At 36.9% G+C, this 25,527-nt stretch overlaps 4 protein-coding genes across 9 annotated transcripts; 2 read left to right on the top strand and 2 right to left on the bottom strand.

Annotated features, from left to right (window-relative positions):
• The first annotated feature begins 3,146 nt into the window (after positions 1-3,146).
• LOC140780426 (RGG repeats nuclear RNA binding protein A-like) lies at positions 3,147-7,911 on the top strand. Its single transcript, XM_073125982.1, has 6 exons — positions 3,147-3,534; positions 3,692-4,091; positions 4,176-4,323; positions 7,188-7,346; positions 7,424-7,483; positions 7,558-7,911. The coding sequence occupies exons 1-6, from the start codon at positions 3,372-3,374 to the stop codon at positions 7,747-7,749; spliced, it is 1,122 nt and encodes a 373-aa protein (XP_072982083.1). The 5' UTR covers positions 3,147-3,371; the 3' UTR covers positions 7,750-7,911.
• A 583-nt stretch (positions 7,912-8,494) lies between these two features.
• LOC140780418 (coniferyl alcohol acyltransferase-like) lies at positions 8,495-10,452 on the top strand. The gene has a single exon (XM_073125972.1). It carries the CDS (start codon positions 8,866-8,868, stop codon positions 10,243-10,245), a length of 1,380 nt encoding a protein of 459 aa, XP_072982073.1. The 5' UTR covers positions 8,495-8,865; the 3' UTR covers positions 10,246-10,452.
• Positions 10,453-11,014: 562 nt separating this feature from the next.
• LOC140780397 (uncharacterized) lies at positions 11,015-17,767 on the bottom strand. 5 transcript variants are annotated; one of them, XM_073125960.1, is made up of 7 exons: positions 17,259-17,346; positions 16,279-16,349; positions 14,041-14,538; positions 12,912-13,968; positions 11,769-12,127; positions 11,624-11,684; positions 11,015-11,403 (listed from the first exon to the last, which is right to left on the bottom strand). In XM_073125960.1, exons 3-7 carry the CDS (start codon positions 14,250-14,252, stop codon positions 11,242-11,244), a joined length of 1,851 nt encoding a protein of 616 aa, XP_072982061.1. In that variant the 5' UTR covers positions 14,253-14,538; positions 16,279-16,349; positions 17,259-17,346; the 3' UTR covers positions 11,015-11,241. The 5 variants fall into 5 exon arrangements, with proteins under 5 accessions (XP_072982061.1, XP_072982035.1, XP_072982027.1 ...); XM_073125934.1 differs by lacking the exon at positions 17,259-17,346 and adding an exon at positions 17,405-17,767 and having other exon boundaries at positions 12,912-14,538; XM_073125926.1 differs by having other exon boundaries at positions 12,912-14,538; positions 17,259-17,358.
• A 3,770-nt stretch (positions 17,768-21,537) lies between these two features.
• Positions 21,538-25,193, bottom strand: LOC140792062 (protein NDL1-like). Of its 2 annotated transcripts, none has more exons than XM_073142880.1 (11): positions 24,995-25,193; positions 23,938-24,037; positions 23,449-23,546; positions 23,230-23,318; positions 23,046-23,106; positions 22,878-22,964; positions 22,709-22,786; positions 22,555-22,611; positions 22,406-22,461; positions 22,174-22,309; positions 21,538-22,044 (listed from the first exon to the last, which is right to left on the bottom strand). In XM_073142880.1, the coding sequence occupies exons 1-11, from the start codon at positions 25,052-25,054 to the stop codon at positions 21,823-21,825; spliced, it is 1,044 nt and encodes a 347-aa protein (XP_072998981.1). In that variant the 5' UTR covers positions 25,055-25,193; the 3' UTR covers positions 21,538-21,822. The 2 variants fall into 2 exon arrangements, with proteins under 2 accessions (XP_072998981.1, XP_072998989.1); XM_073142888.1 differs by having other exon boundaries at positions 23,230-23,328; positions 24,995-25,134.
• Positions 25,194-25,527: the final 334 nt, after the last annotated feature.

Here is a 25,527-nt window from a genome sequence, read left to right as displayed (position 1 = left end):
TGGCTCAATATCAAAGTGAAATAAACATAAGGATAAGGAATCAATAGTTGCTATCAAATTTGGGCCTAGTATTACTTCTACAAATCCTAAAGCAAATCAAACTTTTGCAATAAAAGAGAAGAAGCTGTACACAAATAAGACTATTGCCACTAGAAATAGATTCTTTCACACAGACCCACCATATTAATATCAGAATATTTCACTGCTACCAATGTTGATCCCTGAGGAGGCCTTATATCACTACAGCTTCCTGATAAGCCACCACTAGGATTTGTTTAATTTGGGTGGAAAAGTAGGAGGAGCATTCAAATCAAAAGTAGATGCCAAGTGGGAAACTAAATTTTCATTACATGGCAAAAGAAACCAAGCAGTACAATCACTCTAGACATTAGAAAATATGTGCCATCTTTTGGTGGTGAACTAAAGTACACCTTGTACTACAAAGTTATAGGGTTTTATCTAACCTAGTAGAGCTTTCGGATAGGGTGGTGGTAAAAAACATACTTTGGCCTAAAAGGATTTTTGCTTATTAGAATTGTAACTATCACTTATATTAATATACATATAATCTCATAAGACTATATGAGAAAACTATTGCTGATTATATCAAGTCAATTTGCTAAAATTAAATGCAGTAGTGCTGCCTGATAAGAATGGATTGAATTCAATGGAGTATTTGTTGGTCATTAGAAGCATAGTTAGAATTAAATTCAACAGGTCTCATGGAATTTTGCTTCTCATTCAATGATTCACAAGGATTAGAACTAACTATGCCCTCTTCTTCCCACACCAACTTCTAATTATTTTAACTAAAGAGAAGAAATGCTGCATAATTTGGTTGTATATATGGATGCATTGGATCTTTTCTCTAGTATCATTTTATTCTCTACTGTCAGGATAAGTTGTGAAAAATTAGCTGGTGGTTTCAAGAGAGCAACAATTATTTATCAGAGAAGATATAGTTTACTTACGCCTATTAAATAATCATTTGACTTAAAAGATTAAGTGGTTAGTAACAGACCGACAATATAAATTATGCTTTTAATAATAATAACAACCCCAATTAACTCTTAGTTGTTTAGTTAAACCCAACCTTGTTGGCATGATAGAAGGTAATCAAAAGTTATCTCTTATCTTCAAAAGAAAATAGGGATAGGGACAGAGGAGGGAGATGTGACTTCTTGCTCCAAATTGAAGCTAAAAAAGAAATATATATGACTTAAGAGTCGGACACCACTATGTAAACTTCAATCAATATGTAATTGATGTTGACAACAGCTAAACCTGGTTGCATACTAATTAGAGCAACTCCAATTGAGCTCCTCAAAGTTATATTTGAAGCTTGGTGGAGCTACAACCCAACTTTAAATCACGCTCCAGCTACAGTGGTGTTCCAAATAACTATTCAGCTTTTTAAAATTATAATTTTATACTATAAAAAATTGATCTAAAAATTTAAATTTCGTCTTTATCTTTTTATTAAATAATTTAGTTAATTAAACTAAGTATATAATTAGTTTTACTAATCAAATTTTGACAAAATATAATCCTCTGAAAATTGTCGTAGAGACCTTAAAAATGAGTCTAATATTAAATTATTTTTAAGATATTTTTACTATTTTAAAAAATATATAAGAGTGTCATAAAATTATTCGGATAACGACTCAAAATTATTTTTCAATATAAACACCAAATATTAAAAATACATCAAACATGACTAAATTAGAAAAAGATAATAAAATGTTAGAGCAAAGAGCTATGCAATTAAAATAACAATTTATGCAAATAAATATTGATTGTGATCACTAGAATAAAAAGATCTTATTAATTAATTTAAATAAAATTAAAGATTTGAATGAACGTGATTTTTTTTCAAAGAAAAAAATATATAATCATTTTAAAATGTAATAGCCATTTGCAACTCTGAAGTTCGTTCGAAGATCAATATAGAATGACTCAACGGACTATTAAATATTTATTATTTTTATTATTAAATACTAATTTCTGCTTATTTTGTGTAATATAATTTTGATGCTTTTAATAATAATATGTAATGCTTATTTTTATATTTATTTTATGTAATATAATTTCGATGCGTTTAATTTAAAAAATAGTAATTTAAAATTATTTCTTACACTATTGATTATTAATTTTATTTTAAAGACGTCGATAAAATTTTTCTAACAATATATTTTTTATTAATAAAAATAAAATAAAAAAAACCTATTAAATAATATATAAATATATGTTATATTAATTAAATAATAAATATAGAGTCCTCCCTCGGATATGATCTAAAGATCAAACAACTTAGTAAATAGTGCTACAAAATTATCATGCTAAAAAACATCATGAAAAAGAAGAAGAAACGAACTCGATAATACTTATAAAGTATGAACTCTGCTAACTATTGGTTACTACGAAAGATTAATTTCCTATAACATTCTGAAATTTAACCTAAGTGCAAGCTAGGCATGAAGGCAGACCTAAGAACCTCATGCCATCCACAGTGTAATCCATTGGCCCCTATACAAAGTTGATGGAATTTTGGCCCATGCAAGCCCAGTAATGAACGATCTAATAGTTTAATTTAAAGATGATTCTACTTTTTTAGTCACATTAATAAATATAGATTAAGATCCATGTTGCTTGCTAACACCAACTACTTAACCTTTTTGTAGTGCACTTATTTTATATGTGATGCATATGTTATAAGAGATTTTGTTCCATATTTACTAATGTGATTATAAAATAGAATTATCTTGCAAAGCATTCCAATGCCAACCGATTGGTATGAAAATGTCAAAATTAAGATGAATTGTAGAATTTAATTGATTTAAAATTCTAAATTCTACCAAATATATTGTTTGGAACCATGAAATCTCATGTGGATTATGATAATTTGAGTCTAAATCTCAAAACTATCCTGTAAGGTGGTATGAGCAAAAATCATATAATTAAAAGAATTTATCTCAATTTCCATTATTTTTTTTTTAAATTTAAATAAATTCCGTCTAGATTTGGTTCAAACGTAATCCAGCCAAACTCGGTCGGATCTGAAAGCGTACCATCTAATTGGTGAAAGTGACAAAAATGCCCATACTCCAACTGTTCGTAAAACGTCCACAATCGTCATTTCACCCTTTAATAGACATTGCCGCGAAGTTTATATGGGGCTCGTATTAGGGCTCTTACGCTCATCTTTTATACTTCGCTTCCTTCCGCCGCCTCCCCAAAACCCTAGCTATCTTTCCTTTTGGAGAAGACCCTTCTCTTCCGTCATTGGCATTACATGACGATCGGTTCTTCTTAGATCTCATCTACTTCGTGGGTTTCGCGCCAGTCCCTTCGATCCTTCTACTGTCGCTTAGATGGCCACCGTAAACCCCTTCGACCTTCTTGGAGATGACGACAACGATGACCCCTCGCATCTGATTGCTTTGCAGCAGCAAAAGATCGCGGCCAGGAAGCCCGAAGTCGCGCCTCCGGCGGCGGCGAAGCTGCCCTCGAAGCCCCTTCCTCCTCAACAATCTGGTGAGATCCACTTGCTTCATAGTCCCTTTGTTCACCATTTAGATTCGAGATTTAGGTGTTCTGTTTTATTTATTTGGAGATACTGCTCTATTTGTACGAAAGGTGCGATTTTAAAAAGTTTTTGAGTGTTTTGGTACGTTTTGTTTGATTTCGTTAGTGAGGGAGGCACGGAGTAATGCTGCTCCGGGACGAGGTGGTGCTGGCCGAGGCGTGGCTCCACGTGGTAGGGGTGGACGAGGAGGTACAAGTAGGAGTTTTGCGAATGCGGATGCTAATGGCTTTTCTGGAAGTTATGGTACCGCCGGTGGGGCTGGTGCTGAAGATTTAGATGCTGGGAAGTCGTCTGAGAGGGAACGTGGAGGATATGGCTCTCAAAGAGGCTCTTACCGTGGTGGCCGCCGAGGTGGCTACGAGAATGGAGAGGCTGGAGGTGACTCTGAACGCCCTCAACGGAGGACGTACGAGAGGCGCAGTGGAACTGGCCGTGGATATGAAGTTAAGCGTGACGGAGCAGGAAGGGGCAACTGGGGTACCACAACAGATGATGTTTTTGCACAGTTGGGTCTTGTTTCTCTCTTACATTATACAAATTTTTTATTTGATATCATCATATATAAATAACTCTTTGGTCCTTTGGGTAGGGTAACTGATGAAAATGTGCAAACTGATGAGTTGACTGTAAATCCCGAGAAGCTGCCAGAGAAGGAAGATGGGCTGTCAAATGAAGTGAATAAGGATAACAAAGAAGGCCAAGAAAATGAGAAAGAAGAGAAGGAACCTGAGGATAAGGTAGATCCTTTATTGTTCAGTTACTAGTTTGCTATTGTTTACTGGCTATGGAGTATGATGCATTGAACTTTATAGAGTTTATCTTAGCTCTAACATTGATCAACTCTATTGTATGAAGTGAGATAAACTAAGAAACAACTAAAATTTTAGAGCACCTATTGGCCAAAAGCAACGCTTGTTCTCATTAGCCACTCATGCTGCTTGCCATGAAAGACAGTTTATTTTGGAACTCAGCAAGGGTGAAAGAATGACAAAGAGACTGACATCCCCAATTTTATGATTTCTTTTGTGCTATTATGAATCTATAGTTTAGTGAAACTCTGGAGTAAACGGTGCATTATGTATGGCAAGTGAAGAAAGCCAAGTTAGCATGCTTACTAACCCACTCTTCCACTTGTTTAACTCTTGCTGGCTCATCCAGATGTTACAAAAACCATATCAATCTCCAAGGTGTCTCTGGTGTATTCCATTTTGAACTTTAGCAAGCAACTTAGTACAGCTGTACATGAACTTTTAGTTCCAGCTAAAGTGCTCGGATCAGTAATTAAAAGTATACTTCCATTATTTCTTCGAAATAAATCTATTATTGAAGTATGGCTCTTTTGACATAGGTCGGATTAAATTATGACGCCAACAAACAAGACATTTATTCTTTTCTATTGAAATGAGTCTTTCTAACATATTGCAAATTAAGTTCTTTAAATAACTGACTAATACTATTATTTTCTGTGTTTAAGACATCTCACTGCATATATCCAGATCATTTATCTGACTGGTATAGTTGGAGGTTTCAGTTGTGGTTTCGGCTTTAGTTAAAAAATGAATTGTTTCAGTCAGTTTCAGTTCTAGTTTTGCTGTTTTATTTTCGGACTTCTTTTGATAAATAATCTTGTTTATCTTATTTTTTGATTCATTACACAAAATCTAATTTACTTAAGCAATGAGGTTGATATTGAGGTAGATACAAGTTAAATCCAGCTTAGAATTTAGAACATACATGAAAAAAAAATTGTAATGAGGATTGCTTTGGTTGGATGCTAATTTGTGGGCGTAGTTTTGAATTAGATAGGATTGAACATGAAATGTTTCAGCAAAATGTCTCAGTTTCAGACGAAATTCAAACTATATATGGTGGAAACCTCTGAATAGACTGGTCGTTATAGGGAAAAAATTATTTGAATCACTGACTTGCATGGAGAAAATTTTCAACTTTCCAACGTTTGAAAAGGATGTTGAAGTAGTATTCCCATTCTCATTTCCAATTTTTTAGTGTAGAAACTGGGCTTTTCCTGGCATCTGAATATATATATATATATATATATATATATATATATGTATATACATATATATTTCCTGGCATCTGAATATATATATACATACATATATGTATATGTATATGTATATACATACATATATATTTCCTGGCATCTGAATATATATATACATACATATATGTATATGTATATACATACATATATATTTCCTGGCATCTGAATATATGTATGTATGTATATATATATATCACTAAGATTTGATGGATTGTATGATTAGAGAGGTATTATTTAGATACAGGACATGATTACTTTTTTATTATTTGGACATCTTTTTCCTTGGAAAATGAAAATAACTTATCACAATATACAGAAGTTACTTTTCCAGATTTACTGATTAATAGATCGGTGAAAAACTACGTTCTTCACTCACTACAAAATTGATGCCTGGTTTGCTATTATTGCAATCATATTAGCCTTGGATTACACAGGAATTTGACTGACCTTTTGTTAAGAATCTCATAATCTACAAGCATATCTATTTTGCGTAAGTACCAAGATTGTGTAATCATCTTAACTACCATTCAGTTTATCAGTTCTCATTTTGCTACTATGATCCAGAAGGTCTTGCCATAATCATTATTCTCGCCTTTGAGAGAACCAGATGATTTTTCTTGTGTCATTTTTGGTTCCGTTGCGGGCGTACATTAATTTCATCTAACAGCCCTATCTTAAATCTTTTGAGAGGCATTATATGCTTGGTAGAAGGGCTTTAGAAATTCAATGATTATGTTGAAATTTATTATTTTTATCGTATTATATCAGTTTAAAGTAGTGTCTTTTCAATGTTCCGTATAAAAGATACTTGACTGATTGACAAACATACATGCAAATATTTTGAATCTCATATATAACTAAGCTAAGGCTATTGGTTTCCTGGTATTCAGTCTATGCATCCTTTTTGTCAGAGCTGCTCGGTTACTAGCAATTTTTTTATTAGCCTATGGCCGATCCACGGATCTTGCATAGTTTTAAACTAGTCATATGCATCGACTCCATTTCACCCGGCCGACATGTACTTCCAGTGGCAGCATCAAGGTATTGGCATGTAATTGAATCATGTACAATTCAGAAAACTGCCATACATATTACAATGATGTTTTCTTTATTTTGTGGTAATTATATATCTTTTGCAGCTAGTATTAATAAAGGTATTTGGGCATTTCATTGTTTTTGAAGTATAGTTATTTCTGTGTTCATCCTTATCTTCTTTCATTCATCAATTTTTATCTAGTTTGTAGGGTGGTTTAGTAATTATTTCTGCAAATCTTTGGGCTTTCTTACTGTATTTTGATGCCTTTGAGTAATAATTTCTTCTTTTTTTCTTTTCTTCCTTCGCATTATTGTCGGTTTGATCAAAATGTACCTTTTGCTGGGTTATCAGATCTGAGTACTTGTTCTTTTTCAGTTCATCAACAATCTAATGCAAACTCAAGCCTCTGACTTGGTCTAATTGATCTTATATTTTTCTTTGCCTTATCTTAAATGGAATTCTGCATATTCTTCATGGACTTCTTCAACTGGCTTGAACAGGAAATGACTCTCGAGGAGTACGAAAAAGTAAAAGAGGAAAAACGAAAAGCATTACTTGCAATGAAGACCGAGGAGAGGAAGGTGGACTTTGACAAGGACTTTGAATCCATGAAGCAGCTTTCCATCAAGAAAGGAAATGACGAAGTCTTTATCAAGCTGGTAAGCATGCTCACTAAATCGATTCCTTGAATTATAAAGTTTCAGTGCTTTCTAACAGAACAATGATCTTCTCATAGAGTTCTGAAAAGGATATTGGGAAGAAAAGAGATAATGAACGGGAAGAACGTGCCAAAAAGGTAGTGTATTTCTTTTATCTTTTGTGACTCGAAGCTTCAAAAGTGTACTCTTTGTTAATAATTTTCTCTCTCAGTCTCTGAGTATCAACGAGTTTCTGAAGCCTGCTGAAGGAGAAAGGTTTTATAATCCGAGTGGCCGTGGCCGTGGTAGGGGTCGAGGTGATCGCGGATCATTCAGAGGTGGTTTTGGCAGTGGGAGAATGAACACCAACTCTGCCCCTTCAATTGAGGATCCTGGGCAATTCCCCACTCTTGGTGGAAAGTAGAGGTTTTTTTTTCTTCATTTGTTCTTTTGGGCGTAAAACTTACGTGCTCGTCGCCTTTGCATTTGTTTTAAATTTATCTTTCCCTTGTCTAGGTAGTTTTTGTTATGATGTGTTCCTCTATCTTGGTGAATAGACGTGCCTAATTTTAAATTTTTGTCCCAACTCCTGCACTCTTTGCCTAATTCTAACTCACGTAGCAGATTGTAGTTCTCTCTTCTTGACCTTTACATGTATGCCTTGACGCCTGCACTCCTGGCAACGGGTCCTCTAGATATCATATAGCAGGATTCGAGAGGATCTCCATATCGGGCAAGCCTCAAGAGTAGTTGTATGGAAAAGAAGATTGATATTTACTTGCAGATATCTGTATATAGCTTCTGTCTTCTGAATTGGTCATTAATGGCTATGTGTCTATTATCTATTGGATGGTACAAAGCTATTTTTAAGTGTTTCACTTGTGGGAAAAGAGTGGAATAGTTGTGACTACTTTTATTTTTAATACTAGAAGAAGAGATCTTAATATTATTATAAGCTATTATAATATTTAGTTTAATAGTAGTATAAAAGGTAATAATTAAATTTGATACGATATAATTAATATAAAATATTAAAGAATAATAAATTTGTATTGAAAATTGGTGATATTTTAGATTAAATATTCTTGAGTATATATTAAAGTAATAGTAGTAAATAATATTTTTTATTATAATTACAAATTTAAAATATTATAAATGCTCATAATATAAGTAAATAATCGTATATTACAAGATAATGCGTGATTATAAGATCGTGCTATGTAAAGTAAATATGCGAATATAAATAGGCAGTAAATATGAGAATATAAATAGGCACTATGGAATAATATACAAGATAAGAGAAGAGATAATAGAGAGAAAATAATTACTTTCAGAATAAATACCTCATTTTAAGGATAAAAAAAAAACTGATTCTTATCTTAAAGTCAACGCATGGCTTAGACTTTGGCCGCTGCGGTAACCCAAAAAGGAGGGCTAACAAATTGGGTGGACTCTTCTTCAACCCGGAAACAGACCGTAGACGGCGCAGAGGCATTTCTTCGAATACCAAGTGAACTCACACCACCTCCAACTCTCAAGAATGGCGACTCCCGACCTCCAACTGCGAGTCACCAGTCGAACCCTCATCAAAGCTTCCAATCCTCCTCCGCAACCTTCCATCCTCCCCGTCTCCAACCTCGACCTCGTCTTCCACTCCTTCCACATCTCCCTCTTCACCATCTACCCCAGTCCTGGAAATGGCGACTCCGCCTTCTCCTCCATCGTTTCTACCGTCAAATCCACCTGGCCGGCCTTCCTCAACCAATTCTTCCCCTTCTCGGGTCGAATCCAATTTGACCCAGCAACCAACGTCCCAGAAATCAATAACAACAACGCCGGCGCCGAGCTCGTCGTCGCCGAATCCGATCTCCCCTTATCCGCCATCCATTTCCACGACGTAGACAAATCTCTCAATCTTATCCAACTCCCCTTCGCCAAAGACTTGGCTTTATCCTTACAGCTCGTCCGCTTCTCCTGCGGTGGATTCTCCATTTCGTGGGGAACCAACCATCTACTGGTCGACGGCCATGGCCTCACCATGCTCCCCATCTTTTGGTCGGAGTTCGTGCGCTCGGGGAAGCTCTCGAGCCCGCCCAACCACGACCGCTCTGTCTTCCGGCCGCGCTCGCCGCCGAGGTATGATTCCAAACTGGAGCAAGAATTCATGAGATATGACCCTTCCAAGTTGATCAACGTGCTAATGGCTGACGCCGTCGTCCGCCGCAACTACGTCGTCGACGCCTGCGACGTCGACCGACTCTGCAAGCTGGCGAGCTCGGCCGGACACCGCGCGACGCGGACGGAGGCGATGTCGGCATACTTGTGGAAAACCATGGGTTCTGTAATCGGCGAGTCCGACTCCACTTGCCGCATGGCCTGGCTAGTCGACGGGAGAAGACGATTTGGTGGCGAGGACAACGCCGCCATGGAGGGGTACCTCGGAAACGTCGTCACCTACGCGAGTAAGGAGATAACAATCCAAGAATTGGCGCAGTTGCCGCTATCTGCCATTGCCAAGATGGTGAGGACCGCGATCAAGCAAGTGGCGAGCAAGGAGAGGTTTCTGCAACTGGTGGACTGGATGGAGGAGAACAAGAAATACGGGAAGTGGACGGAGGTGGTAGGAGTTGGGTTCGGGTCCCCGGCCATGGTGGTGACGTCGTTCGGGTCGTTCGAGGTGGATGCGGACTTCGGATTCGGGAAGCCGGGGCTCGTGATGCCATGGGTGAGACCTGGAAGGCTTGGGACGGCGTCTATGACGCTTCTGAGGAGTAGCAAGGGAGATGGGTCTTGGATTGTCGGGGGGAGGCTGTGGCCGAAGCTCGCGGCCGCGATCGAAGCGGATCCAGGGAGGTTTCTTAAGAAGGCGACGGCGGAGAGTCTCGGGCTTACGGCGCCGACGCAGGTAAGTCGTTTGTAGTAATGACACAAAGAAGTAGTGAAGTTGGATGAGGCATCAGGAAAGGATGTTTAAAAGTTCATAGATAGGAAGATCTGTGAAAGTGATGTCTTATGCTTTATTATTACATATAAATATATATCATTGGGAAGTAGTACTTCCCAAATCCTATGTCATAGGCTGGAATCCTTGGAACGATATATATATATATATTTTTTTGGTTTAAAATTCTGCGCTCTCCTACGATAAATGTTACACTTCTTTTTTTTCTTTTTTTTTAAAGTGAAAAGAGAATGGAATAATTAACTGCCATGATTAGAAAAGAAGTCGCTAAGAAAAAATTATACCAAAAGATTAGACAAAAAACCTTCACAGATACAAATCATAATCCACATTTCTACCCTAATTTGTGAGCTAGTTTAACTGAGTTACTAGCTTCACAGTAGATATGATTGATACAAAAAGTCAAGAGAAATTTGCACTAAGAAGCTCAGTGGACACCATGCATAATTCTGACAAGGATTAAAAATGTTCAAACTTTGTGTGACTGAAATTTAAAAGACATGTACCAAAAACTATAATAAAAGAATATCTTTTCTCCCTCGTGGTAGTACTTTTATCATTGACTAAACAAGGTATCTGCCAGAATTGCAGATTATTAAGGCCATGCTTACTGCAATTAATATGTCAAACTGAAAGCAATACATTGTAAGTCGGTTACATCTATATGGGTGCTTTTATTTTAAAAAAAATTAAGCTTACGTAAATCTTGGACTGAGCAAAAGAAAGCTTAAGACTGAGACCTGCCATTCTATTAATGATTCCTGAAATGTAATTTACAAGCAGACCAATGAGGCTGTGGATTATAACGATGCTCATTAAAAATGGTGATCCCAGGCTAGTGGTTGTGCGTGGGGCTTATCTTTTAGAATGAGCAAAGAGGAATATGTCTAAGGGATCCTCTGCCTGGTAATTGTGATCTGCAGATAAAAATGGTGAACAAAAATTCTAGGCACTTCAACTCATCTGGAATATCTGACTGTTAGCAGTATCTCCATGGCATCTGGGGTCGCTGCCGGATCCATCCTCACTTTGGTTCTTTTTGTTAAGTTCTGAGTGCATCTGCTCTATCATTGGCTTCCACAGTCGAACCCGGGCATTTATAAACCAGTTAGATACCTAAACAATGCAATAGGATGGTATTAGTTAGACTGGACCATCAAGTTTGAAATTCAAACATCAAGAATTATGGGTCAGATTAGAAGTTTGGATGACTAAACTACATTAGTCTGATGCAAAATAAGAGTACAGATACTTGGCTATCACAGAATTTTTTTCTTAAAAAGGTATCTGTTTAAGTCAACCTCAATGTAGCACAATGTGGTGAGATTCTACTTACTTGACTCCTTGTCAAACCGCTTTTTATTGCGAGTAAGTGCTTCTCGTTGTCTTTAGGGTATCTGAAATAACATGAGATTCAGTAATTTAATCTAATATCATTTCAATAAAGATATTGTGGTAAAAGTCTATGCTAAGGAGCTCACGGATGAAGAAAGTTCTGGAACATCCATGCCCGTAAAACTGAAACGGATTTCTCGGGCAAGCCCCTTTGGGGTCTCCAAGATTGCTGGCCACTCTTTTTCAGCTGCTGCAAAGCCCATTGTTTCTGGATGAGCGAAGATTCAAGGATTTTCTCCTTCTCACTCGGAGAGTCTGCACCGGGTTGTTGAGCAATCAAGAGTATCTGGCTGGTAAGTCTCTCTCTCAAGTTCTTATAAAGGGTAGATATTGTATGATGTGCAAACCGAGCATTTACGATGGAAATGCCCGACTGAGTTGCATCATGGAATTCAGAGACGACATTCTGGATCTGGTCTAAGCACTGATTGTATTTATGGTCAACCTATAATCCCCAGCATGAGGTGCGTTATTATTACAGACTAATATTATCGTGGAGGAAATATTGTATCAACATGCAGAAAAACCTCAAAGAATAATTAACTAGGAGATGAATAAGGAGAAACATAATCCAAATGCTTACAAGCTATATCATTTTGTCTGAGAAGTTAAAAGCAGATTTAATGAAACAGTTGTATTAAGTTCTGGTGCATCTGTGGAAATTCAGAAACTTGGACATTATGAATCTCGACCCATGAACTGACGGCATGCATTGGACAAGATTGTTCATTTGAAGTACATAATAAATTAGAAATTTAAAACCTCCTACTCAGGCAATACACGAGTTGTTCTTTAATTCCATTTAATGCTGTGAAGATTCATATGTCAAGCTAAAACTAACAGGCAACTCATAATCTCATATCCACTATAAGCATCACTTTCATGTCTGTTGAGGTTAAATTTTTACAAGTCTGCATATTTTAGGCCAAATTCACCTCTAATTATGAAGTTCAGAATCATACATCTGTACACATGAATAAGTTTGAAAGTCTCTTTGAAATTGTCAGGTAGCAAATATTTCTTTAACAATATCTGTTTGAGTTATTAAATGGTAAGATGAATAAAAATTGGAAAACTAATAGTTATAGGAGCACAAGTAAACTAATTGACTCCAGAACACATTACAAAGAGCAGCATATTGTAAATAGAATCTCAAGCATTTCTTTTTTCCCCTACATTTGAGTATATCAGTGCCTACTATTCAAAACATAAGATTATATTTGACTTACCAAATGAAGCATACTTAGCAGCTCGCTTTTCACCTCATCGACTTCCTGCCATGGCTGAGCATCTATACAACCCTGAGATTTTGCTTCTTCAGAAGGAATTGGTAACTCATCTGAAATTACTGTTGAAAATGCCCCATGACCCTGGGATTTTGTTTCTGCAGATAAGATTGGTACATCATCGGAATCTACTGTTGAAGGTGCACTTATGGAGTAACTAGAAGCGAAAGACATTTTTGGTTCAATACTAATCCCACGAGGTGGGTCAGCTGCCTCATTCAGATTTTGTAATGCATAATTGGCAACTTCAACAAGTACATGTTGGGCCACATGGAGATACCTTGATCCTAGTAGTGCACCAGAAAAATGATCAGACCTTGAAGAGCTCTGGTATGGAGAAAGGTTCTCATTGTGAAAATGGGTTTGCCCTAATTCTAACTCCATTCTCCGTGCAACATCATCCGAAGAATCCTTAAATTGGTCTGACCAAGCTTGGAATTCCATACTGGATATAAATGCACCATCTTTTGTGGTAGCATGTGTTACACCAGAGCAGCTTACTTCTGAGCACTGATCTGGGATATTAGTTGTATTGATGACAGAAGGCTGATAGGAGCCAAGACTCAGAGACAGTTCACTGCCTGGTGCATAAGTATTACAGTGTTGAGAGAAGTCCAACTCTGATCCATTTAAGATCCAAGCAGAATCTGAGCTTCTACTAACACTATATGATGGATGAAGAGAGATATCTGCTCTTCGTGAAATAACCTGTTGGTCTAGAGCTTCATCATTTCGCCATGTATAATCCAGATCCACATTCAACATGTCATCCCCTCTGGATGCTGAAAAAATGACCTCATCTATTGGTCCAAACTCACAATTTATTGAGGTTGTAAGTGATGAATTGATTGTGTTGCAGCTTTCACTACAAGTAGATAACCTGACCACTTCAGATGGCAACATTGAAGTGGAAGACGTATTCATATTGATAAGATTTTTTTGATTTGCGAATGAAGTTGCAGTTAATGGAGTTCCCATCAAATGTTCCTGCAAGTCAATGCTGCCAAATGAACTATTAAATGCAATGTTTTTCTCACGATGAATATTTGTGGAGAATGGTACATCATCATACATCAGGTGGTTTTCTGTTAAAAAAGAAATGTTCACGGATTCTACTTGTGATGCTGGAAACAATGCATCACCAGTCATCAGCCTGCTCCCACTGTGATCTGCTAAGACTGGCCTAAACAGTGGACCTGAAAGCATATCAGAAGAAGCTGGATCCAGGAGCATATGGTTATTGTAGAACATTGACAATGTAGCACTCAGCATATCATTCTCCATTCCAGCAGGAATCAGAAATAACTAGGAAATCATTATGAAAAAGTATGGAGCTTTCGACATTTTCAGACCTAGAAATTCCTGATACTTCTTAGATCTCACTCAAATGCATATTAAGTCCTTGCTTGTAGTTGTTCAAACTGCCTATAGCCGACCCACAAAGCTGATTGAACATTTACTTAGAGAAAAGAAACTGCAAGAACATATTATTCCAGCATCATCCAAAGATGGTCAAAGGGAGAACGATGGGCAGATTACATTCAGACATGATATTGCTTCTTCTTATCACCTGAGAAACCAGTCAAATCAATGATATGAGTTCTAGGATTATACTCAGTGATATACATAACAATATACTATGGTAAAGGAGTCTATATAAATGCAAATGGTAAGCCAAATTCCTATTACAATTAAATATCTTGAATGCAAGTTTCTCAGTAGTATACTCAGAAACTGTCGAGCATCCTCCATTGGTAAACTAAGTCAAGAATTCACTATCAGCAAGCACATGGTGGGTAACGATCTTTTTGTTCTTTTTGTCAAATCTTTTTAATTTTTTTAAAATCTAATTTCATTTATCAAGTAAAATTATCTTGAGACAAAATAGTTAGAGGCCTGGTGATTAAGGAACACATTAAATGAAGTCATTATGATTTCATAAATTACAGAATAAGGAAAAGAGACATATCTGTCATAAACCATGATATGTCAATAAAGACATATCTATCTTTATTTCAAGACTTACTTAATTGGTGACTATTCAAGCTAACTTCAAAGGCATAACCAGACTCAAGTAGGAGTTTCACCAAGAGAGTTTATTATGGGGTATTACAAGCATAATTAAACTACATGTCTTCTTACAGTTGGAGATGACCCTGGCCAGTAGTTCTTCAAGAAATATAGATGAAACTATTTTAGATTGATTAAGAGAGGAGTATTGCTTAAAAAGCAGCATTGCAACACAATTTCATCAACTGTAATTAGACACTGTGGTAATGTACAGTATCATGGATTGGTACATTATTTCTAATGGATAGCAGCCCAACATTTAATTATGTAGAGCTGGTTGATAATAGATTATACCTAAAAGACACATCTGGCCCATATTGATGGCATAGTGTTAACTGGTTATGGTTTTCTCCCTTCCTTCTGCTGCAAAAGTGGCATTGCTGGATTAAGCCACATCTAGTTCAATGGCTCTATTTATTAAGACATGTTAAAGGCATACAAGCCAGTTTTGTTTGTCTTTAAGATGATTTTGCTGATGATATCTGCACTGGAGATCTTTTAAGCTATAACAGAAGTTCTCATGGATGAAGCCCAAAAAAATTTGACAAAACAAAACAATGTAACAGGAGGATAGTTTAAAGGACAACATGCAAGTGTTTAGATGAAGGATGAAAAAGAAAACACTAGCACGTGGAAGCATCAAATTTAGCATTTTATGTTGTCCTTCATTAATATTTAGATCTAACTTGTCCAATTATGGGCTCATGAAACAGACACAACAAGTCAACAATGTTAATAGTCACCCCAAATACTTATACAGTTATACCCACCTGAGATATCACAAGCAGACGGTTGATAGACAATATGAATAAGCAAGAATTACAGATGAGAAAGTGAAAAGGAAAAAAGAAGATTAGATTATATGATGCTTTTGCATTTTGATATATTTTACAAAAATAGTGGATGTATAAGAATTAGAGCAAACTATGATGATCTGACCTTCATTCTGTGAGTATAGATTCATTACCACATATTCATCTCCCAAAATGAGGAACTTAGCACATTAAATCAAGACCCCACGATGAAACTAAAAACTTTTTCAAAGAATTGTCAGAGGAAAAAAGAAGAGAGCAAAACAACAACTTAACAAATAAAGCTCTAACTAAGAAAGAAACTATTTGATACTAATTCTGAAACTGCAGTGGCATTTCTGCAGTAAATCAAAACTATTCCTTGGCAATAGTAATATACTTAAGCAAAGCATAAGTGTGGAGATCTTAAAGAGAACTTAAGAACAAACCTCCTCTTGTGCAGGGATGTTCTGAGATATCAAATGCCAAGTAGATACAGACACCATCTCCTCCAAGAACCCTGAACCAAAACCAGAACAGTAGACTAAGAACTATAGAATTGACACCTGCTCACCTTTGTATACTTAGACAAATCTCATATCCTTCAGCCTAGAAAGGAAAGTGGTGCATTTACCTTATAGAGTGCCTACAAGTGAGTGATTTCTCATTGCTATTGGAGTAAGCAAGAAAACAATGTAATGCATAGTTCTTCGGTCTTTTTTTTCAAGACAGACAATTCAAACTAGTTGATTATGTTGAGGTATCAGAGCATATATATATATATGTGTGTGGAGTTATTTCCAGAGCACAAGAACCAAAAAGGATGGGTCCCAAGGCTAAAGAGAAATTATTCATTTTCCCTATGCTTATAGAAAAGACCAAAGGCTGCTACAGTTACACAAGTGAGATTCTCTCTGATTGATGATAGAAGTGGGTTTTCCTACTCCAATTGGAAACCAAAAGACAAGAACATGAGACTAAGAACATTTACAATATTTATGGGTTTTATCTCCCTATGATTGATCACTGGTGACTAGTCAATAATATTTTCTATTGCATTCAAAAAAACTTAAAAAATCAGAAAGGTCAATATATGCAAGTCCTGAAGCCAAGGTAAGTTTCAATACAAATCACAAAGGAAAAAAAAAGTTCTTGTTCTCCTATAATTGTCATGGCAGCTATTCAAAACCTCAACAGAACCAATCATTTCCCTTCCTGTTCCTTCTCACATGGCAATGGAAGCTACTAGGCTGTTAAAGTTGGCTTTTTTTACAGAAAGAAGTGGGAATTAAACCAAACCAAGTAACGAAAACAAGGTTTTTCTTTCTTTCCAACTTCTCTTTTCACTTCTTATTCTTGGACAAACACCAGGGGAGACAAAGAAATCAGGGAAAGAGAATAACATTTCAAGGAAAAGAATCCAAAAAACCTTTAGCAGAGGAGTACATGCCCCATCAATCAAGAGCCATGCAAGCAGGTTAAAAAGGAACGAATAGAAAGAGAAAGAGGAGCCACATATAAAGAGGGGCAAAAACAAAGCAGAAAGAGGAGGGGTAAGAAGAGATTAGGATTTACCCCTTTGTGCAGGCTTTTGGGGGCCCATCTCCCCCACGGGCCCCACCCCCTCTACTCTCTCTCTCCCTCTCTCTCCTTATCTCCTTTGTCTTCCCCATCTCCATCTGCTTCTTTCTGCAATGATGATGGTGGCAGCCAAAAAATATGGAATCTCTCTGTCCAGGCTTCCAGCTCCTGGCAGCTGTTCCCAGCTACACCTCAAGACAAAAGAGTACTCCCCTCCTCTCCTCTCATCTCCTCTCCTCTCCTCTCCTCTCCTCTCCTCTCCTCTCTTCTTTTTTATTTTTTTATTCTCACCTCAAAGGAATTGTAGAGGGAGGAGAGGGCTCCACTCTCTTGAGACAAGATGAGGTCAGCACAATCTAGTGGGGAGATCTCTGACAGATCTTACTGGGGTCAGAAGCAAGGTGTTTGTTTAATATCCTACAATGCCATTTACTCCACAGGTTCAACTGCCCCCTACTGATGTCCCTTATTTTTATGTACTTCACAGTGTTCATTTATTAGCTTGTGCTAAGAAAGTGATTCACTAAGGAGTAGATGTGTGTAGATGATGCACAACATAAACAGTGTTAAGGGAGGGGGTAGAGAGACATTCTCAAAAGACTTCTTGGAAATAGAAGAAAGGAAAAGCTAGCTGGGAGTCTGGGACTCCTGCTGCTTCTGCAGTAGTGCAGTGCCACTGGTTGTGTTCAGTTTGGCATGTGTTTGTATGTTAGAGCACATGCAGTTGCAGTTTGCATCTCTTGGTAGGCTTTTATTTAACACTGCCTTAGAAAACCCAAGAGGCGATATCATACTCCTCATCCTAGTTCTGATGTTTTGGGGCTTGGTTTCCAATAACATGTATAAAAACACTACCATTAGATTCTCTAGAGAGGACAGGGTTGTGAGATAAAGTAAATATTAAAAATTAAGCATTAAAAAATTAAATTGAAATAAAATGTTTTGATTGTAAAAGGAGAGATATGTGTTGGAATAAAGATATTGGATAAGATAATATTTGATTATAATATTTAGAATAAAGGATAAAGATAATTAAGTTAGTCTTATTGCCTTATTATCTAGTGAATGTAACTAGAAATTTGCTTTATGTTTTTTGAGAAAAATATGAGATAAGTTTGAATTATATATTATCTTCTCGAGATTATTATTATTATTATTTAGCGAAAAGATAATTTGATTTTATTTATCGTAATATAAATAGCATCACAAATGATATCTCATATTTAAATATTTTTCACTATAAATACTACATAAATAAGTGATTCTTAAAATAAATGGGTGAGATATTTTAAAAAAATTATCCCAACTAAAATCTGTGACAAAAGTATCCGGGAAAAAAGGAGTTTATTATATTTTCTCATTCAAAACGTTAGCCCATATTTAAAATGAAATTTTTAGAAAAAATTTATATCTGTCAACCAAACTCCTAGAAATTTTATGGTAGCATTATTTAGGTCTTAAAACATTGCCGATTGAAATAATAGGATATATCTCTTCTTTTGCTATACTTAAATTATTTATCAGTGAAAATAGAAGGTCTAATTTGTAAAAAAAAATTTAAAAAAAAATACGAGTTTCCCATGCAAAATCATCTAGACTGTTATCTATACGAGTTCTAAGGAATTGTATGAAGAAACTCTTCAGAAATAAACAACTTAAAAAAAAAAAACTTTAAGAGTACTTAACACTTCACTGCCAATACGTTGGGCACTTAGAGGAATTGATTAATATTGTAGACTGACGTTGGAATTTATATTTAGTGATTTTTTTTTTCACTTTAGTCTGTTTTTCAAAGAATTTGGCTTAATCTTTTTATTTAGCCTATGATTATCCTACGAGTTTATAATTAATAATAAAAGACAGCTAATCTTTCTGTGTCATCGAAGTTTTAATGTTAGTGCTCCCTAATGCTATCAGAACCGATGTCATTTCTCTTCCCAAAGCTTACTACCAAGAGAAAAGAACAAGATTAACCTCCTCTGAGCTTTTTATACAGTAGCTTTTCTTTATAGAGACAACATGGAGGACTCTATAAGAAGCTAGACTACCAACAGACTCGAACAAGTAGTTTTTCTCCAAGAATAATATTTTCTTTTACTCTCAAAAGCTAGAACCAAAAGAGAGAAAGAAAAAAAAAAACTTGGTACAATTAATCAGAAGTATATATATTGACCTTCATGCTTAGCAATTAGGACTTAGGAGGCCATATGCTTTCGGCCACAGTGATTTTCCCGTACCTAGATGCCTTTAATGAGGCATGCAGAAGATGAAATGAATCATGGATCGCGTATAAAGTTTAATAGGTTCATCTTCCTAGATCCTATTCAGCTTATCTTGTTCATCTCCGTTTGTTAAGAGGTTTTTTTTTTTTTTTTTTTTTTTGGGTTGATAGACTCCAATTTTTATGAGTATACTTGCAAAAGAACTACCTCATATATAGAGAGGATATTATGTTTTTTTTTTCCATACCTTTCCAAAGATTTATTTACAAGGTGGTGAGAGAGAAAAAGTACTTCTTAAAAAATAGAATATGCTTAGAATATTTTTGATGCGCAAATAGATATCCCAAAATGAGTAGTCACTTTAATAAAAGCCCTATTGTTTAACTACCACTTGAGCAGAAGGAATTAAAAAAAGTACAAATAGTTGCTTGTCCTACCAATAGTAAAACAAGGCCTCACAATATCATCACTATCTCTCTCCTCCTCCCCCTTTTTTTTTTGGTTAAGTTTGAAATATATTAAGAAATCAAAAGGCCCAACAGTAAAAAAGAAGAAGTTGTGGCTATTGCACTGGACTGGGCGGGCTATCGTTACAGGGAATGGATGCAATGGCAGATGGCCTAAAAGACCAAGCAAAAATAGCTAATCAATTTGCAATTTAATTTGACTTTGTGAAAGATATTGAAATAAAGTGAGAAACTGGAAGCCTCTTCTTCTTTTTTTCCCCAAAGATTTACATTCATGGCATAAGCCAAGGTCTATAATTATATTTGTAAAGATAAGTAGAGAAGTTCTGAGCAATTTCGGGTTCAAAATGAGTAATGCGCATGTTCTGTAATTTGTAAGGCTTCCTTCGATTCTGAGTGAAGGACATGAATGGCTTAACTCCCTGTATACAAAATTTGCTATGTCCTCGATTAAGATGGGTTAAGTGGTGGATGGATGGCGGCGACGAGAGTGGCAACAAATTGATGGTGAGAGTGGCAACAAATTGATAGTTAGCGGTGATGAAGGTAGTAATAGTTGATTTGAGAATAATGGGAGAGGAAGAAAAGGGAGAAAGAGCCGGCTCTAAGGGTCTAGGAAGGTGTAGCAAACGAGGAGAGAGGGAGGCAACATCCTTGGAGAAGACAAGGACCTAGATTAAAAGATCAATAGAGATCGAGAGGAGAAAGAAGCTAGAAAGAACGACAAATAATCTTCATCCCCTTCAAAATCCTAACAAGACGACATCAGTTCAGGCAATTGAACGATAGCGTTGGAACGTCAAAATTCGACAACAATCAATGAATGGCTTTGCCATTCAAATGTTGGGTTGCAGCTGTTCAAACACCAAGCTATATCGGGAAGGATCGTTTAAACGTCATAGCCCAAAACTACTACTGCTGAAATAAATTTTTTTGATGATAACTCAGTTCAACCCAGCGAACCTAATCATCCCCGTAAAGTGATCCGATTAGGCCCCACCCTCATCGTCATCGGTATCTTAAAGTAGGAGACTTACTACTCTAAAGGAAATACGCTATGTAATTTGATAGGATTATTGTAATTTATTCGAATAAGGACATAGAAGAATGCTTGCCATATGAACCAGCTGCACCAATTTCCAATTCACCTCATATTCCTGACCAGTCCACCTGAATTGGGACAAAAAAAAAAAAAAAAAAAAAAAAAAAATCCAGCAAATACAAGCATTGGGTTTGGCCCACAGCAATAATACATGAGAGAGAAGGTAGTTGGCACCACGACAGATCACCAAACAGCTGAGATCAAATGTCAATATTAACCCTTCCTTCACACAATGGGCATAACGGCTAGTGAATTCAAACATACACGTGAAAAGATTGAAGTATATGTTGCAAATGTAAGTAGGAGAAAGGAGAGACAGAAGAGGGCAGCAGCATCTTCCTCATAATTTATTCTTCAGATATCATAAATGATGAAAGATTTACAAGTGTTCTGACTACAAACAAATGGAATAGAGTCCCAGGTACACTTAACCCCCCCTGCTGCCTGTTTCTCGGTGAGCTAATCTATTTTATCTACACTCCAACAATGAATTATCTACGGGAAAAACGGCCATAAGACCACAACAGTATGGGTAAAAGTATGCCCCAGATGTCATACCTCTCATCATGCGAAATGCAGCTAAGCCTTTCCTAGAGCTTAAACTCAAGGGTTATGTTCTTCTCAAACTTCAAGTGAGATCCTGGTTTTTATGGGCTTTAGTTTCACCCCCATGCTCTCCGGTGAAAGCAACTCGGGGGAAATGCAGGATGGACTAAGGGGACTCCGAGGGCTGCAGCTAAACTGGCATGGTCTGTACAGGCCATACCCCATGAGGAAGTACTCCAATGGTATCAGCATCGCATGGGGTTGCTCTTCTGTCACAACTGAGCCACATGCCTGAACCTGCAATTTATTCAAGAGGTCCCACACCATGCAAAGTGCCAGTTGATGAGAGGAAGGTTCATGATATCTTAATTCTATGCTAATCATTTCAATGATAGGAACTCGGGGAAAAAAAAATCCTTCTATTACCTCCACCAAAGCACTGTATCTTCCGTCCAGCTTAGACATCATAGATAGGGCCTCTGAGTGGAATGGAGAGTTCTCACCAACAAAAATTAGTGTCCTGCACCGTAACTTCTTCAGTGCTTCTGTCAAGTCATGTCTCCTGTTTGAGATTGATTACCAGAGGGTTTAGGAGTTAATCTAGAAGGCAATCTTTTATTAGTTTACATTGAATAGAGCAATATATCAGTGGACATACCCATTTATAGCTTGAAGAAATCGCCATATATTCGTGCTCTGTTTCTCATCCAGCAACTGCAGATAATAGCCAGAGAATTAAATTCTTCCAAACAAAAAGAGAGTGGAATATTAACAGTATCCAGAGAAGAAAGACAATTGAATACTAACAGTTCTACAAGCTTGCACAATGTCTGATTCAGGAACTTGTGAACTTCCTCTAACTTCCTGCCAATAGGAGGTGAGGGTGAGATACATAATAGACACTCACATTGTACAGAAGGTGAGAAAGAGGGAAGAAAAGCATGGACAAATCCTTGTATACCTTGCTGAAGTATCGCTGGAGTAAGCATTCCTTGATAAAGCCGCGCATCCCATAAAAATAGAGGAAGTTTGACATAACCTAAGAGATTTTATTTGATAGTCAGCACAACCTCTATTTCTCAGAAATGATATGAGATATACAAAACGACAGGCGGATTATAAGTTGATACCTTGTTATACAACCACTCTGTCCATGAGGGAGCTTTACACAAAGGGGAAACGAGTAGTAACCCAAGAACTCGTTCCCTATATTTTGTCTGCAATAAATTTATAGAATTATAAATCAATCATAAGCTAAATATAGAAATTTAGGAAGCCTTAACCATAGGAACACCTACAGCGAAAAGGGTAAGAATATAAGCACCGGCTGTGACTCCTAAGCACATTACTGCACCTAACCTGGAAAAAGCAAGGTACAAAATAAGATGTTAAATTAAAAATGTGCTCTTTCACTCTAACAATACTTTAATAAACATAATGCAAAAATAAACCAACCATTCAAAAGAGTTTGTCAGACATTACCCAAAGAAATCAAGAACATCAGCAACCTGATCTGCCAACTCATCAGCAGATAGCACTGGAACATCTGTAGAAATTGGAGCTGCTCCCAACTGCAGGACTCTTAAGGAAGATCATGACAAAAATCATGTGAGCACAGCATATACAAGGTATAAGAGACAAATGCAAGATAGAACTATATAAACATAAAGTCAAAATGGAAAGTCCAATTGGATTACCGACCTCATGGCCTGGCGGACTGATGTGGTATATGCAGAAATTATGTAGTAACAAGGAGGCAGCTTCTGGACAAAAGAATAATCCTTGGAAGCAAGACATATCTAAGCAACCAACAAAGAGAGGTGTAAGTTACAGATATCCTTGATTTTTCAGAAAGATGAGAGACACTACCTATCAATCTCTCTTTTCTTTTCTTAGAAATACGAATCGTATTAACTCCTAATATATATCAAAGATGTAAGCGATCCCAAGGTGCTTGGGTTTGAGGAACAGCAACCCAGGTACAAAAGATATACTTGGGATATAGCAGTATGAACGAAATATGTGGCCAAGCAAAACAATTTAAAGATCAGTTGCAATACCAATAATTAAATGATGGTCATGTTATTGCCCCCAGAACAATTTGAAGACAATAAAAGCTACGACTTTTATTCCTATGATTGACAAATCTTGATAAGATATCCCATTGATAACACAGATTATTGCACTTACGATTTAAAGCTAAATCTGGATATGTAACAAGAGCAGGTTTCTCTAGATCTCCGTATACAGCAACAGATACAGAGCCATGATTTGTTAGTATATGATGTTCCTGAGAAGAGCGAGGAGAAATATCGTTAATAAACCGAAAGAGGAACAAGTACAATGACTAGTGAAAATGATCAAATAAAATAATCAGGTAATAAGTGGCAGAAAGAGAATACGGAGACGATCTTGGATAATAGATCTACAATATTAGTAAAAATCAGAGTTCCTCTATCAATATGATAGTAAAATTAGCAATTATATTGGCATTCAAGCTTCAAGTAACATGAGAGGCACGCCTGCATACTTGTAGATTTATGCAAACGAAGGATAAAAAAGAATACACTAAAATAAAAGACAAGGTTACGATGTATCTAAAGACTAGATTATTTGCAAATTAAGAAATCGCAACAATATAGGAAAAAAGAGGACAGGTTGTAATTTAAATACAAATTTGAAGAGATCATATAAAACCCAACCGAATTGCAAGAGTGGAGGACCATGTTGATGAGTCTCCAATTAATTCGAACCTATCAAGCTCTAATGCGCTATTTAGACATTTAGCTAACAATTAAGCAGCTGCCATATCCTTCGAACAATTTAATTACCTAAAAATAGTTATATCTATCCAACGATTAAATAGTAAATTCACAACAACAATAACAAGCAGCAGCTGAGTAAACCAAGACTACAAGCTGATTAGTACTCTGCTGATGCTTCAAGAAAAGAATATCTCCGTAATGACGCCAAGGGTATGAATTAAGTGACTAAAAGTTGCTGAAGATTCAAATTACCCAGCAAAATGCTCAACACGATAACAAGATGACCTAAACCTACGATGCAAGCATCAGAAACTCCAATATTTCAACAAAAAAAATCAGTGAAAAATTTCACGAAATAAATACATCAATCCAAGCTTTCTAGCACAAAAAGAAGAGCAATCATTTAGCAAAACTCAAATACAGAAAAGAAGAAGAAGAAGAAAAAGTGGAAACTTTTCCAAACCGATCAGGAAAACCCTAACCTTTCCCCCAAACGAGATCCTCTCCACATCTATTGATACTGAGCTGCTCGATTCCCCCATTGCCTCTCTCTCTCTCTCTCTCTCTCTCTCTCTCTCCCCTCTCTTCTCTTCTCTTCTCTCTACCTTCTCTCCTTTGTCTCGCTTCGCTCGATTATTTTAGTATAAATATAAAACGATTCCTCTCCCGTTACCTCGCAATATAGCACCAAAATTTTACCCCCCCAAACTTAACCCCACCGACGCTCCGAGGGAGTTCGGCCTCCGTCCGATCGGATCGGACGGCCCGCGTCCACCTCGGTGTGAGCTGGTTTGACCTGGCATTGAGACTGCACGTGACGATAAAGCGGAGCGCCGCTAACCCGAGTGGTCCTACATGCAACCGTTTGAGCCGGTCTTCCAGACACGTGGCGGTCACAAGGGGGAGGGAGGGGTTTTTGGCGGGGCCCGCGAGGGTCGTCCGGTGGCGCTCGACGGACGGTCCCCCGTTGGGGGCTGTGGGTCGCCGATCACGCCACGCGTGGGTGCGGAAATAA

This window comes from Typha latifolia, chromosome 1 (assembly GCF_019914945.1).
Source record: "Typha latifolia isolate L0001 chromosome 1, TyphaL0001v2, whole genome shotgun sequence".
Lineage (NCBI taxonomy): Eukaryota > Viridiplantae > Streptophyta > Magnoliopsida > Poales > Typhaceae > Typha > Typha latifolia.
Note: the sequence above shows the minus strand (reverse complement) of the source record. Positions and strands in the feature narration are given on the sequence as shown.